At 36.4% G+C, this 17,055-nt stretch overlaps 1 protein-coding gene across 5 annotated transcripts in view; it reads left to right on the forward strand.

Moving 5' to 3' along the window:
• The window catches only part of LOC131942293 (abnormal spindle-like microcephaly-associated protein homolog), a 44,728-nt gene that overhangs the window by 11,658 nt on the left and 16,015 nt on the right, over positions 1-17,055 (forward strand). For all 5 annotated transcript variants that reach the window (XR_009386732.1, XR_009386733.1, XR_009386734.1 and 2 more), the window contains 9 exons: positions 5,581-5,635; positions 7,917-7,996; positions 8,214-8,351; positions 11,835-11,993; positions 13,124-13,225; positions 13,603-13,706; positions 14,719-14,843; positions 15,836-15,868; positions 16,521-16,610. Coding sequence is in view for 2 of the 5 variants with exons in the window: in XM_059302084.1 (XP_059158067.1) it covers positions 5,581-5,635; positions 7,917-7,996; positions 8,214-8,351; positions 11,835-11,993; positions 13,124-13,225; positions 13,603-13,706; positions 14,719-14,843; positions 15,836-15,868; positions 16,521-16,610 (886 nt within the window). In the remaining 3 variants the exon portion in view is untranslated. The remainder of the gene's footprint in view (positions 1-5,580; positions 5,636-7,916; positions 7,997-8,213; positions 8,352-11,834; positions 11,994-13,123; positions 13,226-13,602; positions 13,707-14,718; positions 14,844-15,835; positions 15,869-16,520; positions 16,611-17,055) is intronic.

Raw genomic sequence — 17,055 nt, forward strand, 5'->3', positions numbered from 1 at the left:
AAGCCCCCCCCCCCATAACGTCAACACCTCCCATGTTCAACAACCTCATTTCTCTAAACATTTCTCTAAACATTTCTCTAAACATTTCTCTAAACATTTCTCTTAACATTGCTCTAAACATTTTTCTAAACATTTCTCTAAACATTTCTCTAAACATTTCTCTAAACATTTCTCTTAACATTGCTCTAAACATTTTTCTAAACATTTCTCTAAACATTTCTCTAAACATTTCTCTAAACATTTCTCTTAACATTGCTCTAAACATTTTTCTAAACATTTCTCTAAACATTTCTCTAAACATTTCTCTAAACATTTCTCTAAACATTTCTCTAAACATTTCTCTAAACATTTCTCTAAACAATCTTTTGTTGTTGAACCAACGTCTCAGCGGGTGATGTAAATAGACACCTAAAAAAATTTTTTTTTAAACTTTAAGAAAACAAAACTGGACGATTTAAGAAACCACATGCTTGTAATTCTTACAATTGTACTTGAGTTGTTCAATGTTTTTGTCTGGCTACTGTAATGGGTTACATCTCCCAAAAAACATAAATAATAATCCCAATTTGAATTGAAAACTTGGTCTAATCGAGTACATGTTATAGGCACATAACACTTAGACATGGCTACATGTAGCCACATAACTTAGACATGGCTACATGTAGACACATAACACTTAGACATGGCTACATGTAGCAACAATTAGACATGGCTACATGTAGTCACATAACACTTAGACACGGCTAAATGTAGACACATAACACTTAGACATGGCTAGGCTACATGTAGTCACGTAACTTAGACATGGCTACACGTAGCCACACTTAGACATGGCTACATGTAGCCACAACATACATGGCTACAAGTAGCCACATAACACTTAGACATGGCTAGGCTACATGTAGTCACATAACACTTAGACATGGCTACATGTAGCCACATTTAGACATGGCTACATGTAGACACAACAGACATGGCTACACGTAGCCACACTTAGACATGGCTACATGTAGCCACATAACACCTCAAGTCGTGTAGAACTGACACGTTGATCATATTTAAAAATGATTAAATTTAACGCCTTGACATCAATACGGCGCCATGCTCAGACAACTCAAATATTTTCCTTCTGGCTCGATCAATCGATCTTCTCCCCTGATTAACAGCGTTGTTTCCCTTGATTACTGTTGCTAGGAAAGCTAAACTTTATCCCCCCGATATAATTAAAGGAGGAGTTTAAATTTGTATGAAGAATGGCGGTGTGCTCCTACAGTGAAATCAGTTCAGTCGAAGAAATAAAATGAATCATTTCGTTTCAAGTCACATTTATTTCATAATCATAAGTGTTACCGCGTCCCGTATACCGCAGGTAACCGCGGCCCTATATACGCCTGCCGTATTTAGGGGGTAACGCGGCCCCATATACCGTATTAAGGGATAACACGGCCCCTTATAGGCCTACCGTATTAAGGAGGTAACCGCGGCCCATATACCATATTTAGGGGGTTACCGCGGCCCATACACAGTATTTACGTGCTTGTATTTTATGAAAAGTGGTTTAAAATTGCAGTTGCCAAATAGCTTAATTGTCAACCAAAATCGAATACTCTATCAAAATGTGTGAAATAAACACAAAATGACTTCCTGTTTTAATTAAGGCTAGAAACAATCAAACAAATAATTATTAGTAATAGAACAGTAATGTAGAAGATGTTTTAACTTGGATTAGCAGAGTCGTAGTGTTGTGGTGACAAGGGATGTTATATTATTTGACCTAAAACTACAACTATTAAACTTACGCGAAAGACTATATTAAAGAAACAAATATGTAAAAATACGAATCATATTAGTCTTTAAGATTTCATTTTAGATAGTCATGAAATTTACAAAAAAAGATATGCAAAAACATTTTGACATTAAATCGAACTCAAAATCGGCGGCGAGTGGGGGTATGGGGCTCTTTGTAACAATTGGGAAAATGGAAAGGGGGAAAAGGGAAAATATTTATTTGAAAAAATAACCTTATAATAAGCTTTTTATTATTCCGGAAAAAATCTTATATTCTTTCATTAAAGTGCTTTGGTCGATAAAATTAAAAAGTAAGTTTGTTTCATTCACATATTTTCAGTCAATTTAAAAACGTATTAAATTTTTTTTATATTTCTTTTATTTTCGACTATTTTTTTATAAATTCTAAAGTTATTTTTTTTAAACAATAGTGTGTTCCTCTTTTTTTTTATTTGACTAAATCGCTGCATTTGAAATCCAGTAGCCACAAACCAAACAAATAAACAAAAAATTAAATAAATAAATTATAAATGAAATGGACGACGCGGACTTTAAAAAAAAACAGCAATATAACAAATATAACAACCTATACAACTATAAGCTTTTTACTGCATGAAAATAAGGGAAAAAAACAAATTTGCCAAACGGTCGCCAAAATGTTTATAAGATTTCATGAATTTTTTTTTATTTTCTTATTTTCAATGCATTTAAAAGCTTATTGTTATAAAGGATTTTATATATGATTTATTTCCAACTTTTTAGTCGTTCCTTCAAAATTCAGCCGACACCACATAGGACTAAAAATATTTGATTCAAACCCCGATCTTAGTCTTCGGTCGACTCAGTAAACCAACCAGCCGTAACCAGCAGTTCACCGTAGTCGGCTTGCTGGTTGAGCGATCGCTAGTGCTTCGTGTTTTTATTACATGTTAATGACTAATCTAATGTCTAATTTGATTCAAAATTAGATTTTAATCTGGAAAGTTGAAACGAAATTGCTGCATTTTTAGAGACGGATTAAGATTAATCTGTTAAAATGACGTGTGACATGTATTGTGTTAAAATGACATGTGACGTGTATTAAAATGACATGTGACATGTATTGTGTTAAAATGACGTGTGACATGTGTTGTGTTAAAATGACACGTGACATGTATTGTGTTAAAATGGCATGTGACGTGTATTAAAATGACAGGTGACATGTATTGTGTTAAAATGACATGTGACGTGTATTAAAATGACGTGTGACATGTATTGTGTTAAAATGACGTGTGACATGTGTTGTGTTAAAATGACACGTGACATGTATTGTGTTAAAATGACATGTGACGTGTATTAAAATGACGTGTGACATGTATTGTGTTAAAATGACGTGTGACATGTGTTGTGTTAAAATGACGTGTGATATGTATCGTGTTATAATGACGTGTGTTTAAGTGGCATGTGGCATTATTGGCGGCTTTTCTCCATTCAATAAGAGAGTTGTTCTAGCACATAAAGTCTCACCCCAGTACATAGAGTCTCACCTAGCAGTCTCACCCCAGTACATAGAGTCTCACCTAGCAGTCTCACCCCAGTACATAGAGTCTCACCTAGCAGTCTCACCCCAGTACATAGAGTCTCACCTAGCAGTCTCACCCCAGTACATAGAGTCTCACCTAGCAGTCTCACCCCAGTACATAGAGTCTCACCTAGCAGTCTCACCCCAGTACATAGAGTCTCACCTAGCAGTCTCACCCCAGTACATAGAGTCTCACCTAGCAGTCTCACTCCAGTACATAGAGTCTCACCTAGCAGTCTCACCCCAGTACATAGAGTCTCACCTAGCAGTCTCACTCCAGTACATAGAGTCTCACCTAGCAGTCTCACCCCAGTACATAGAGTCTCACCTAGCAGTCTCACCCCAGTACATAGAGTCTCACCTAGCAGTCTCACCCCAGTACATAGAGTCTCACTTAGCAGTCTCACCCCAGTACATAGAGTCTCACCTAGCAGTCTCACCCCAGTACATAGAGTCTCACCTAGCAGTCTCACCCCAGTACATAGAGTCTCACCTAGCAGTCTCACCCCAGTACATAGAGTCTCACCTAGCAGTCTCACCCCAGTACATAGAGTCTCACCTAGCAGTCTCACTCCAGTACATAGAGTCTCACCTAGCAGTCTCACCCCAGTACATAGAGTCTCACCTAGCAGTCTCACTCCAGTACATAGAGTCTCACCTAGCAGTCTCACCCCAGTACATAGAGTCTCACCTAGCAGTCTCACCCCAGTACATAGAGTCTCACCTAGCAGTCTCACTCCAGTACATAGAGTCTCACCTAGCAGTCTCACCCCAGTACATAGAGTCTCACCTAGCAGTCTCACCCTTCTTAATTTAGTAATTAGCCAACACAATTTGAACGATCCAATTTGGTAGATGTTCGTTGTTCAGCTAAGCAAGGGATGGCGTGGGCCGAATGGTAGAGCGCAAGACTGTTGACCAAAAGTCTCGTGTTCGGACCCCGGGCAGGATTCAGTAGGGCTTCCCTGAGTCCACCCAGCTCTGATGGGTACCTAACTAATATAAGGGAAAGCAAACGCGTCTGGGCATAGTCCTGACCACAAAAACTCTTCAAATGTTGAGAAACACGTGAACCCTACTTGATGTGCCCCATGTACCGACTGTTTTACAAATGTATCTTGAACTTATTGCTAAACCGTCCCATGTACCGACTGTTTTACAAATGTATCTTGAACTTATTGCTAAACCGTCCCATGTACCGACTGTTTTACAAATGTATCTTGAACTTATTGCTAAACCGCTCCATGTACCGACTGTTTTACAAATGTATCTTGAACTTATTGCTAAACCGCTCCATGTACCAACTGTTTTACAAATGTATCTTGAACTTATTGCTAAACCGCTCCATGTACCGACTGTTTTACAAATGTATCTTGAACTTATTGCTAAACCGCTCCATGTACCGACTGTTTTACAAATGTATCTTGAACTTATTGCTAAACCGCTCCATGTACCAACTGTTTTACAAATGTATCTTGAACTTATTGCTAAACCGCTCCATGTACCGACTGTTTTACAAATGTATCTTGAACTTATTGCTAAACCGTCCCATGTACCGACTGTTTTACAAATGTATCTTGAACTTATTGCTAAACCGCCCCATGTACCGACTGTTTTACAAATGTATCTTGAACTTATTGCTAAACCGTCCCATGTACCGACTGTTTTACAAATGTATCTTGAACTTATTGCTAAACCGTCCCATGTACCGACTGTTTTACAAATGTATCTTGAACTTATTGCTAAACCGCCCCATGTACCGACTGTTTTACAAATGTATCTTGAACTTATTGCTAAACCGTCCCATGTACCGACTGTTTTACAAATGTATCTTGAACTTATTGCTAAACCGCACCATGTACCGACTGTTTTACAATTAATGTATCTTGAACTTTGATCAAGCCAGCATTGAAGTCACAGTCTCATGTATAAAACTGGCATTAGAATGTACGGTCATGTACTTTCATCTCCTCATCTCCATGGGACTTGAGTCCAATACACACCCTGTGTCAATCTTTGTTTAACGTCATGAAATATTTAATCAAATATCTAATCAATGATCTACGGACTTTTAATCTATGCTATACTTAACATAATATTCTTATGCCAGTAGAATTCTGACTGAATTATGTTGTTTCAATAGAGAAACGTCAGACTGTTATCTACCTATTGAATATGTGGGTGGTGGAAGGTCAAATAGAAATTGGAATTCCTTTTTTCTTTGTTCACAGATACGATCAAATTACAGCCAGTGATAAAAAGAAGTCTTCCCCCTTTAAATATGACGTAAGTTGAGTTGACATATTCAGTATGTGCATGTTGTTAGAATGGGATCGTTAAAATAACTTCATGTGTTTTCCCATCATGGAAGTGAACATGTAAATAATCCCTGCCGGCATTAGCTCTGTATACAATGTTACCCGTGTATTCAGTGTGGTCAGTCCAGTTGATAAATATGTGACTAGCTTTTATCAACTGCTGAAGAGAAGCGTCTGTGTATTGATGTATGTTAATGATGAACAAAATTTAAAAAGAGATCAAACAAGTCTGGAACTGTGTGGAACAATGGCGGGTCTCTGGGGAACTCGGTAATCAATCTCGTCACACATTGTTTGGGTAGTTCTTGGTGACGGGACAAATTCGTCCCGTGTACATACAAGTGTGTACAGACAGGAGAAATGTGTCTCGTGTACACACAGACAAGTGTGTACAGACAGGAGAAATGTGTCTCGTGTACACACAGACAAGTGTGTACAGACAGGAGAAATGTGTCTCGTGTACACACAGACAAGTGTGTACAGACAGGAGAAATGTGTCTCGTGTACACACAGACAAGTGTGTACAGACAGGAGAAATGTGTCTCGTGTACACACAGACAAGTGTGTACAGACAGGAGAAATGTGTCTCGTGTACACACAGACAAGTGTGTACAGACAGGAGAAATGTGTCTCGTGTACACACAGACAAGTGTGTACAGACAGGAGAAATGTGTCTCGTGTACACACAGACAAGTGTGTACAGACAGGAGAAATGTGTCTCGTGTACACACAGACAAGTGTGTACAGACAGGAGAAATGTGTCTCCACACATACAAGTGTGTACAGACAGGAGAAATGTGTCTCGTGTACAGTGATCTCGCTAGTACAGCTACGTCACAGAGACATTAGAATTTAATTATGTGCTTGTTGTCTGATGTATTATTGTAAACAAGGGTCCGCTAGAAAAAGCTGAGAAAGACAGGACGTGACGGGTGAAAAAAAGACAGCAACCTTACACGTTTGGATAAACAATTAAAAATAGAGTAATCATTTTTTTAAGCAGAAAAAAAATGTATTTTATTCAAATCAGTGCCTTTTTAAAAGGACCAAGCTGAAATTTTTATAGTTATGTTTTATCTTTCCCGCTTGAAAGATTGCCTTTTTATCAAGTGAAACCATATGAAAATAATTTTTTATCAAGTGAAACCATATGAAAATAATTTTTTATCAAGTGAAACCATATGAAAATAATTTTTTATCAAGTGAAACCATATGAAAATAATTTTTTATCAAGTGAAACCATATGAAAATAATTTTTTATCAAGTGAAACCATATGAAAATAATTTTTTATCAAGTGAAACCATATGAAAATAATTTTTTATCAAGTGAAACCATATGAAAATAATTTTTTATCAAGTGAAACCATATGAAAATAATTTTTTATCAAGTGAAACCATATGAAAATAATTTTTTATCAAGTGAAACCATATGAAAATAATTTCAATGAAAGAAAAAAATCAACTGGATGATTACAGTTCAAATATTGATCTGCCGTATGGATCGTGTCGGCGATTGATTCAGGTGTGACTGACGTCTGCTAACTGGTACCTGGCACATAGCAGACTTGAGCGTGTCATGGCGTCCCCCACTGAGCTATTCTTCTCTTTAATCCCAGTCTTCAAGCTCAAGTGCCCTTTTGATAAAGTCGCCATTGAGTTTATTTAAGGCAGGGCCGTACACACCCACCTAAAGCTATTTAAATAAACGTTTCCAATCAAACTGGCATCAAACAAATCCTTCCCTCTCAAACATGGTTTCTGTTGTAGTGTGGGGTACAATGTCGTAGTGTGGGATACACTGTCGTAGTGTGGGGGTACACTATCGTAGTGTGGGGTACACTGTCGTAGTGTGTGGTACACTGTCGTAGTGTGGGGTACACTGTCGTAGTGTGTGGTACACTGTCGTAGTGTGGGGTACACTGTCGTAGTGTGGGGTACACTGTCGTAGTGTGGGGTACACTGTCGTAGTGTGGGGTACACTGTCGTAGTGTGGGGTACACTGTCGTAGTGTGGGGTACACTGTCGTAGTGTGGGGTACATTATCGTAGTGTGTGGTACACTGTCGTAGTGTGGGGTACACTGTCGTAGTATGGGGTACATTATCGTAGTGTGTGCTTCACTGTCGTAGTGTGGGTGTACAGTGTCGTGGTGTACAGTGTCGTGGTGTACAGGTACCTCTGTACATATTTTTTGGTCAAGTTGATAAAACTCATGCTTGATACACTTTTCTTACACATTTCCTTGATCAGGTTGATCCTGTGTATCATAACAGACAATACCTGAACTCCGGGAAAATACACAAAATGGAAACTCAATCAACGTTAATCAAGTAGGTGTTTACAGGTCATGTGGTCAGTCCTGTAGCAAATGTTTCTGTGTCAGCTACATTAGCATCAACCCCCCCCCCCCCACGTGGACATTTACTATAACCTAACCTTAACCCCCTCCCCCATGTGACACTAACTGTAACCTAACCTTAACCCCCCCTCCCCCCCCCCCCACGTGACACTAACTGTAACCTAACCTGAACCTATCCTCCTGACCAGAGTGTGGCCTAACGGCAGCGACTTGCGAGGACCCCGTCGAGTTCTGCTGACCCCACGAGTCCGACCTTTCACCTTGGAAAATGTCATGCTACAGGTCAATGAGATGCTCAAAGAAGATTGTTCTGGAACTGTGGAGAAGTAAGTTTGTGCCAGACTGTTGAAGATGTATCATGGATGTGGTGTATGGTGTCCAATGTTCCAGGTTGTATCATGTCAAATGTTCCAGGTTGTATCATGTCAAATGTTCCAGGTTGTATCAAATGTTCTAGGTTGTATCAAATGTTCCAGGTTGTATCATGTCAAATGTTTCAGGTTGTATCATGTCAAATGTTCCAGGTTGTATCATGTCCAATGTTCCAGGTTGTATCATGTCAAATGTTCCAGGTTGTATCATGTCAAATGTTCCAGGTTGTATCAAATGTTCTAGGTTGTATCAAATGTTCCAGGTTGTATCAAATGTTCCAGGTTGTATCATGTCCAATGTTCCAGGTTGTATCATGTCAAATGTTCCAGGTTGTATTATGTCAAATGTTCCAGGTTGTATCATGTCAAATGTTCCAGGTTGTATCATGTCAAATGTTCCAGGTTGTATCATGTCAAATGTTCCAGGTTGTATCATGTCAAATGTTCCAGGTTGTATCCAATGTTCTAGGTTGTATCAAATGTTCCAGGTTGTATCATGTCAAATGTTCTAGGTTGTATCATGTCAAATGTTCTAGGTTGTATCATGTCAAATGTTCTAGGTTGTATCATGTCAAATGTTCTAGGTTGTATCATTTCAAATGTTCTAGGTTGTAGCATGTCAAATGTTCTAGGTTGTATCATGTCAAATGTTCTAGGTTGTATCATGTCAAATGTTCTAGGTTGTATCATGTCAAATGTTCTAGGTTGTATCATGTCAAATGTTCTAGGTTGTATCATGTCAAATGTTCTAGGTTGTATCATGTCAAATGTTCTAGGTTGTATCATGTCAAATGTTCTAGGTTGTATCATGTCCAATGTTCTAGGTTGTATCATGTCCAATGTTCCTGGTTGTATCATGTCAAATGTTCCAGGTTGTATCATGTCCAATGTTCCAGGTTGTATCATGTCCAATGTTCCAGGTTGTATCATGTCAAATGTTCCAGGTTGTATCAAATGTTCCAGGTTGTAGCATGTCAAATGTTCCAGGTTGTATCAAATGTTCCAGGTTGTATCATGTCAAATGTTCCAGGTTGTATCATGTCAAATGTTCCAGGTTGTATCATGTCAAATGTTCCAGGTTTTATCATGTCCAATGTTCCATGTTGTATCATGTCAAATGTTCCAGATTGTATCAAATGTTCCAGGTTGTATCATGTCAAATGTTTCAGGTTGTATCATGTCAAATGTACCAGGTTGTATCATGTCAAATGTTCCAGGTTGTATCATGTCCAATGTTCCAGGTTGTATCATGTCAAATGTTCCAGGTTGTATCATGTCAAATGTTCCAGGTTGTATCGTGTCCAATGTTCCAGGTTGTATCCAATGTTCTAGGTTGTATCAAATGTTCCAGGTTGTATCATGTCAAATGTTCTAGGTTGTATCATGTCAAATGTTCCAGGTTGTATCATGTCAAATGTTCTAGGTTGTATCATGTCAAATGTTCTAGGTTGTATCATGTCAAATGTTCTAGGTTGTATCATGTCAAATGTTCTAGGTTGTATCATGTCAAATGTTCCAGGTTGTATCATGTCCAATGTTCCAGGTTGTATCATGTCAAATGTTCCAGGTTGTATCATGTCCAATGTTCCAGGTTGTATCATGTCAAATGTTCCAGGTTGTATCAAATGTTCCAGGTTGTATCATGTCAAATGTTCCAGATTGTATCAAATGTTCCAGGTTGTATCATGTCAAATGTTCCAGGTTGTATCATGTCAAATGTTTCAGGTTGTATCATGTCCAATGTTCCAGGTTGTATCATGTCAAATGTTCCAGGTTGTATCATGTCAAATGTTCCAGGTTGTATCAAATGTTCTAGGTTGTATCAAATGTTCCAGGTTGTATCAAATGTTCCAGGTTGTATCATGTCCAACGTTCCAGGTTGTATCATGTCAAATGTTCCAGGTTGTATCATGTCAAATGTTCCAGGTTGTATCATGTCAAATGTTCCAGGTTGTATCATGTCAAATGTTCCAGGTTGTATCATGTCAAATGTTCCAGGTTGTATCATGTCAAATGTTCCAGGTTGTATCATGTCAAATGTTCCAGGTTGTATCATGTCAAATGTACCAGGTTGTATCATGTCAAATTTTCCAGGTTGTATCAAATGTTCTAGGTTGTATCAAATGTTCTAGGTTGTATCAAATGTTCCAGGTTGTATCTTGTCAAATGTTCCAGGTTGTATCATGTCAAATGTGCCAGGTTGTATCAAATGTTCTAGGTTGTATCAAATGTTCCAGGTTGTATCTTGTCAAATGTTCCAGGTTGTATCATGTCAAATGTGCCAGGCTGTATCATGTGATATGTTCCAGATTGTATCAAATGTTCCAGGTTGTATCATGTCAAATGTTCCAGGTTGTATCATGTCAAATGTCCAGGTTGTATCATGTCAAATGTTCCAGGTTGTATCATGTCAAATGTACCAGGTTGTATCAGTGTTCCAGGTTGTATCTTGTCAAATGTTCCAGGTTGTATCATGTCAAATGTGCCCGGTTGTATCAAATGTTCCAGGTTGTATCATGTCAAATGTAACAGATTGCATCATTTCCAATGTACCAGATTGTATCATGTCAAATGTTCCAGGTTGCATCATGTCAAATGTTCCAGGTTGTATCATGTCAAATGTTCTAGGTTGTATCATATCAAATGTTCCAGGTTGTATCAAATGTTCCAGGTTGTATCAAATGTTCTAGGTTGTATCATGTCAAATAGTCTAGGTTGTATCATATCAAATGTTCCAGGTTGTATCAAATGTTCCAGGTTGTATCATGTCAAATGTTCCAGGTTGTATCAAATGTTCCAGGTTGTATCAAATGTTCCAGGTTGTATCATGTCAAATGTTCCAAGTTCTATCATATTAATATTTGTTCAATGTTGCAGGCTGTTCATGTTAAATGGTATCAAAGTCTCTGATGTTTATATTTGTTGCAGGCTGTACATGTTAAATGGTATCAAAGTCTCTGATGTTTATATTTGTTGCAGGCTGTACATGTTAAATGGTATCAAAGTCTCTGATGTTTATATTTGTTGCAGGCTGTACATGTTAAATGGTATCAAAGTCTCTGATGTTTATATTTGTTGCAGGCTGTACATGTTAAATGGTATCAAAGTCTCTGATGTTTATATTTGTTGCAGGCTGTACATGTTAAATGGTATCAAAGTCTCTGATGTTTATATTTGTTGCAGGTTGTACATGTTAAATGGTATCAAAGTCTCTGATGTTTATATTTGTTGCAGGCTGTACATGTTAAATGGTATCAAAGTCTCTGATGTTTATATTTGTTGCAGGCTGTACATGTTAAATGGTATCAAAGTCTCTGATGTTTATATTTGTTGCAGGCTGTACATGTTAAATGGTATCAAAGTCTCTGATGTTTATATTTGTTGCAGGCTGTACATGTTAAATGGTATCAAAGTCTCTGATGTTTATATTTTTTGCAGGCTGTACATGTTAAATGGTATCAAAGTCTCTGATATTGACCAGATAGTACCCAATGGTCAGTACGTGGCTTGTAGGAAAACAGAGAGATTTAAAAGGGCCAGATACAACGAACAGGGGACAAAAAATTTGGCCACTTCACCAAGACTGGAGCGCAAATAGTAGGACAAGTTGCTTTTATCATTTCCAGTTTTTAAATTTAAAATCAACATTAAACTTATTGGCAGAGAAAATTAATTAATTAGTTTTTAAGTTAAGCTGTTCATTAGAGATTTTTAAAAATGTCTATAAAGGGAAAAATCTCCATTGATATGTCTTAGTCTAAGACGTATTTTTCTGACCCAGTCTTGACATGTCTGTACTTGACCCAAATGTTGACATGTCTGTACTTGACCCAAATGTTGACATGTCTTTACTTGACCCAAATGTTGACATGTCTTTACTTGACCCAAATGTTGACATGTCTTTACTTGACCCAAATGTTGACATGTCTGCACTTGACCCAAATGTTGACATGTCTGTACTTGACCCAAATGTTGACATGTCTGTACTTGACCCAAATGTTGACATGTCTGTACTTGACCCAAATGTTGACATGTCTGTACTTGACCCAAATGTTGACATGTCTTTACTTGACCCAAATGTTGACATGTCTTTACTTGACCCAAATGTTGACATGTCTTTACTTGACCCAAATGTTGACATGTCTGTACTTGACCCAAATGTTGACATGTCTGTACTTGACCCAAATGTTGACATGTCTGTACTTGACCCAAATGTTGACATGTCTGTACTTGACCCAAATGTTGACATGTCTGTACTTGACCCAAATGTTGACATGTCTGTACTTGACCCAAATGTTGACATGTCTGTACTTGACCCAAATGTTGACATGTCTGTACTTGACCCAAATGTTGACATGTCTGTACTTGACCCAAATGTTGACATGTCTGTACTTGACCCAAATGTTGACATGTCTGTACTTGACCCAAATGTTGACATGTCTGTACTTGACCCAAATGTTGACATGTCTGTACTTGACCCAAATGTTGACATGTCTGTACTTGACCCAAATGTTGACATGTCTGTACTTGACCCAAATGTTGACATGTCTTTACTTGACCCAAATGTTGACATGTCTTTACTTGACCCAAATGTTGACATGTCTGTACTTGACCCAAATGTTGACATGTCTGTACTTGACCCAAATGTTGACATGTCTTTACTTGACCCAAATGTTGACATGTCTGTACTTGACCCAAATGTTGACATGTCTGTACCACCTCCCCAGCCTGGCCCCCATCTACCCACACTCCAACAACAGCACCATTCACTCCACACCAGAAAGTTCAAAGCCTACGTCACAAAACTCTTTAAATTCAAACCCACAGAGGTAAGTTTTATTTTTTGCTACTTTTGTTTTGCGCATTTTTCTTGGGTTTCCTGGGTTTTTGTCATTAATTACAATAATATAGTAATAAAGGATGTGATTTTATACATACATACATATATATATATATATATATATATATATATATATATATATATATATATATATATATATATATATCTATATGTATATATATATATATATATATATATATATATATATATATATGTATATACATATGTAAGTTTATTGGATTTTTTAAAATTTATGTATGAATGTATTATTGCAAGGATTTTAAGTGTTGCTTGTTTTGTAATTTCTATCACATTTTCGTATTTTAAAATTTGCTCTTTATTTGAAATATATTTGAATGAACCCAGGAGGAGGCCAACACAGAAGGAAGAAGATAAAGTTTTTCCTGCAAAGCCAGTTAAATATACCAGAAGTAATGAGAGAGGGAACAATGTTGATTATGACAAACAAGGTAATTATAACATTACACTTACATGGGAACAATGTTGATTATGACAAACAAGGTAATTATAACATCACACTTATTTTGGTACAATGTTGATTATGACAAACAAGGTAATTATAACATCACACTTAATCCATATAGCTGGGGTACCAGTCAGTGATACATGACATAATTCAATTTTAAGTGCAGTGTTTTTTGTGAAGCCACCTTTTTGCAAATTTTGACTCGTACTAAAATCTTGTGACCCAGTGTTTTTAAATTAATTAAACATGAATTTAGCTAATCTTGACAATAAATTTGAAATTGGCCAATGAAAGATGTTCACTATTTTCAGAAGGAGGCATTAAACTATTTCAAAATTATACCCATTGTTTATTTTTATATAATGGCTGTATAGTTTTATATCATAGCAGTTTAGTTTTTATATCAAGGCTGTATAGTTTTATATCATGGCGGTTAAGTTTTTATATAATGGCTGTATAGTTTTATATCATGGCTGTATAGTTTTATATCATGGCTGTATAGTTTTTATTATTTAAATATAAACTTTAATAGCCACTGAAAATCATCTTTTTTACTGCTATAGACTTGTCGTAAACTTCAAGAAAATACGTGCTGCTAACAAATGGTTTGTATGTGACTACCAGCAGGGCAGCGAGGCTGATTGAGTTTCTTTAGCACGTTGTATTGATGTTTAAGTTGGGCTAAAAAAATATGGTCAGGATTCAGCCATGTCTGAGTTAAAGTAGCAATGCCTGTTGAATCAAATAAATTATGATGATTGAACCTGGTAGACAAATTCAAAATCAAAGTAATAAGATTGTAACAATATTGTTACAATTTAACAACATTTTAAAAACATTGTAACAAAAGTGTAAACCTGATGGAACAACAATAATGTAAAAATACTGTAACAATAACAATGTAAAAATACTGTAACAATAACAATGTAAAAAATACTGTAACAATAACAATGTAAAAATACTGTAACAATAAGAATGTAATAACTTTGTTACAGATGATGATGGAGTGTTCAAGGCCAAACAAGCACACAGAGAAACAAAAGGAGCAAAAGAGGTGCCTGACACCCGGCATACAAAAACTGACTTGCCAGTTGATTTTCTAGAGGCTGAAGAAGTTGAGGTAAACAAGATCATTGTACCTAGAACATCATTCATTTGTAGTTCCACTGCTTAAAGAAGGGCGTTGGGTTATAAACCACATTATTTGATTACAGTGGGACCTTGGGCTACCTTGGGTTATAAAACCACATTTGATCACAGTGGGACCTTGGGTTATAAAACATCATTTGATCATAGTGGGACCTTGGGTTATAAAACCACATTTGATCACAGTGGGACCTTGGGCTACCTTGGGTTATAAAACCACATTTGATCACAGTGGGACCTTGGGTTATAAAACATCATTTGATCATAGTGGGACCTTGGGTTATAAAACCACATTTGATCACAGTGGGACCTTGGGTTATAAAACCACATTTGATCATAGTGGGACCTTGGGTTATAAAACATCATTTGATCATAGTGGGACCTTGGGTTATAAAACCACATTTGATCATAGTGGGACCTTGGGTTAAAAAACCACATTTGATCATAGTGGGACCTTGGGTTATAAAACATTTGATCATAGTGGGACCTTGGGTTATAAAACCACATTTGATCATAGTGGGACCTTGGGTTATAAAACCACATTTGATCATAGTGGGACCTTGGGTTATAAAACCACATTTGATCATAGTGGGACCTTGGTTTATAAAACCACATTTTATCATAGTGGGACCTTGGGTTATAAAACCACATTTGATCACAGTGGGATCTTGGGTTATAAAACCACATTTGATCACAGTGGGACCTTGGGTTATAAACCACATTTGATCATAGTGGGACCTTGGGTTATAAAACCACATTTGATCATAGTGGGACCTTGGGTTATAAAACCACATTTATTCCTGATGATAACCTGGCTTGCACATTAGACAAACATTTACCAAACTATTAAAACATTTAAAAACTTAAAATTCCAGAGAGAACATTTGAGTTTTAAATAGTTTGTGTAGAATGTAAGTAAATATTTGTAATGTATCACAAAATACTTTTTATCTTTCTCTAATACAGGATGAAACAATTGAAGATAAAAAACCCAAAAAAGTAGGTGAACAAAATACTGATGAGCCTTATTGATACTGACACAGAAAAAAATAATTTTAGTTTAAAAGGACACAAAATTTCCATCTGAAGAGGTTTTTTTTTAAATTAAAATGTATAAAAAATGTCTGTTATGATTGAAAGCTCAACAATTTGCAGACAATTTTGTATCTAAACTTTGAATTTTTGTTGTCTTATAAAAGTGTGTTGGAAATAACAGTTGAAACACTTGTAATTAGCATGGCATATAATACATCATGTATTATATTTAGATTTATAATTTAGTACATTTAAATACCTATCACATCATGTTGGGATTTTCTGAAGGTTTAGAGTCAATGATTGGCAATTTTACTGTTTTTATTTAGAAATGAGATCCTGAATCTGAGAAAAGTTTTATATCATCTCTTATTGCAAATTCTATTAAATGTGAGAGTTTTATATCACTTAAAAAGGGTGGATATTGCCAGTGGGATTCTGGGAAAAATTCCAGTGGCTTGGCTGAAAAAATGCACCAAGAAAATTGAAGTCTAGAAGGGGTTGTGATTTTCCAGGCCACTTAAATATAGCCAGTCTATCCCTGCAAATAACCAACTAATTATTTATCACATCTTCTTTTAAACTGTTAACATATTTTTTTTCAACTCTAAAAAAGGATCCCCAAAAGAAAAAAGGAAATCCTGATGAAAATAGCAAAAGGTCACCACCACCAGTTAATCACCAGAAAAAACAAGAGGAGTTCAAGGTCATTTTTGCTGCATTCTAAATTTTATTTCGATGTATCATTATATTCCCTGGGGCAATTTTTCTTTTACCCCTCAGTCCTTTGCTTTTTAGAATCAAACTACATTTATATAAATATTTCTGCATGATTTAATATTGGGCTTTATTTCTATGGGTTTGGAGTTAATTTTCCCATTACTAATAAAATGTACTTTCTTGAAATTCTTGAAATAATAATTTTTCTATAGCTGATATTGTATTTTATAATCTTTCAGGAATTTTCTCACAATTTTTAGGATTTAAGTGCTTTTGGTTCCACCAGGCAGTTGGAAATAGAAAAAAATAATTATATTTACATATTCACTTGCTTTTTAAAGCCATTTTATCCCCAAGTTAAATACATTTACAACAATATTGAGATTGACTTAAATGACTTCAACTATCTGTTATTGTGGGTTTTAAACTTC

Source organism: Physella acuta, unplaced genomic scaffold, assembly GCF_028476545.2.
Source record: "Physella acuta isolate Inbredline_101_S28 unplaced genomic scaffold, ASM2847654v3 ptg000398l, whole genome shotgun sequence".
In the NCBI taxonomy this organism is placed as follows: Eukaryota; Metazoa; Mollusca; class Gastropoda; family Physidae; genus Physella; species Physella acuta.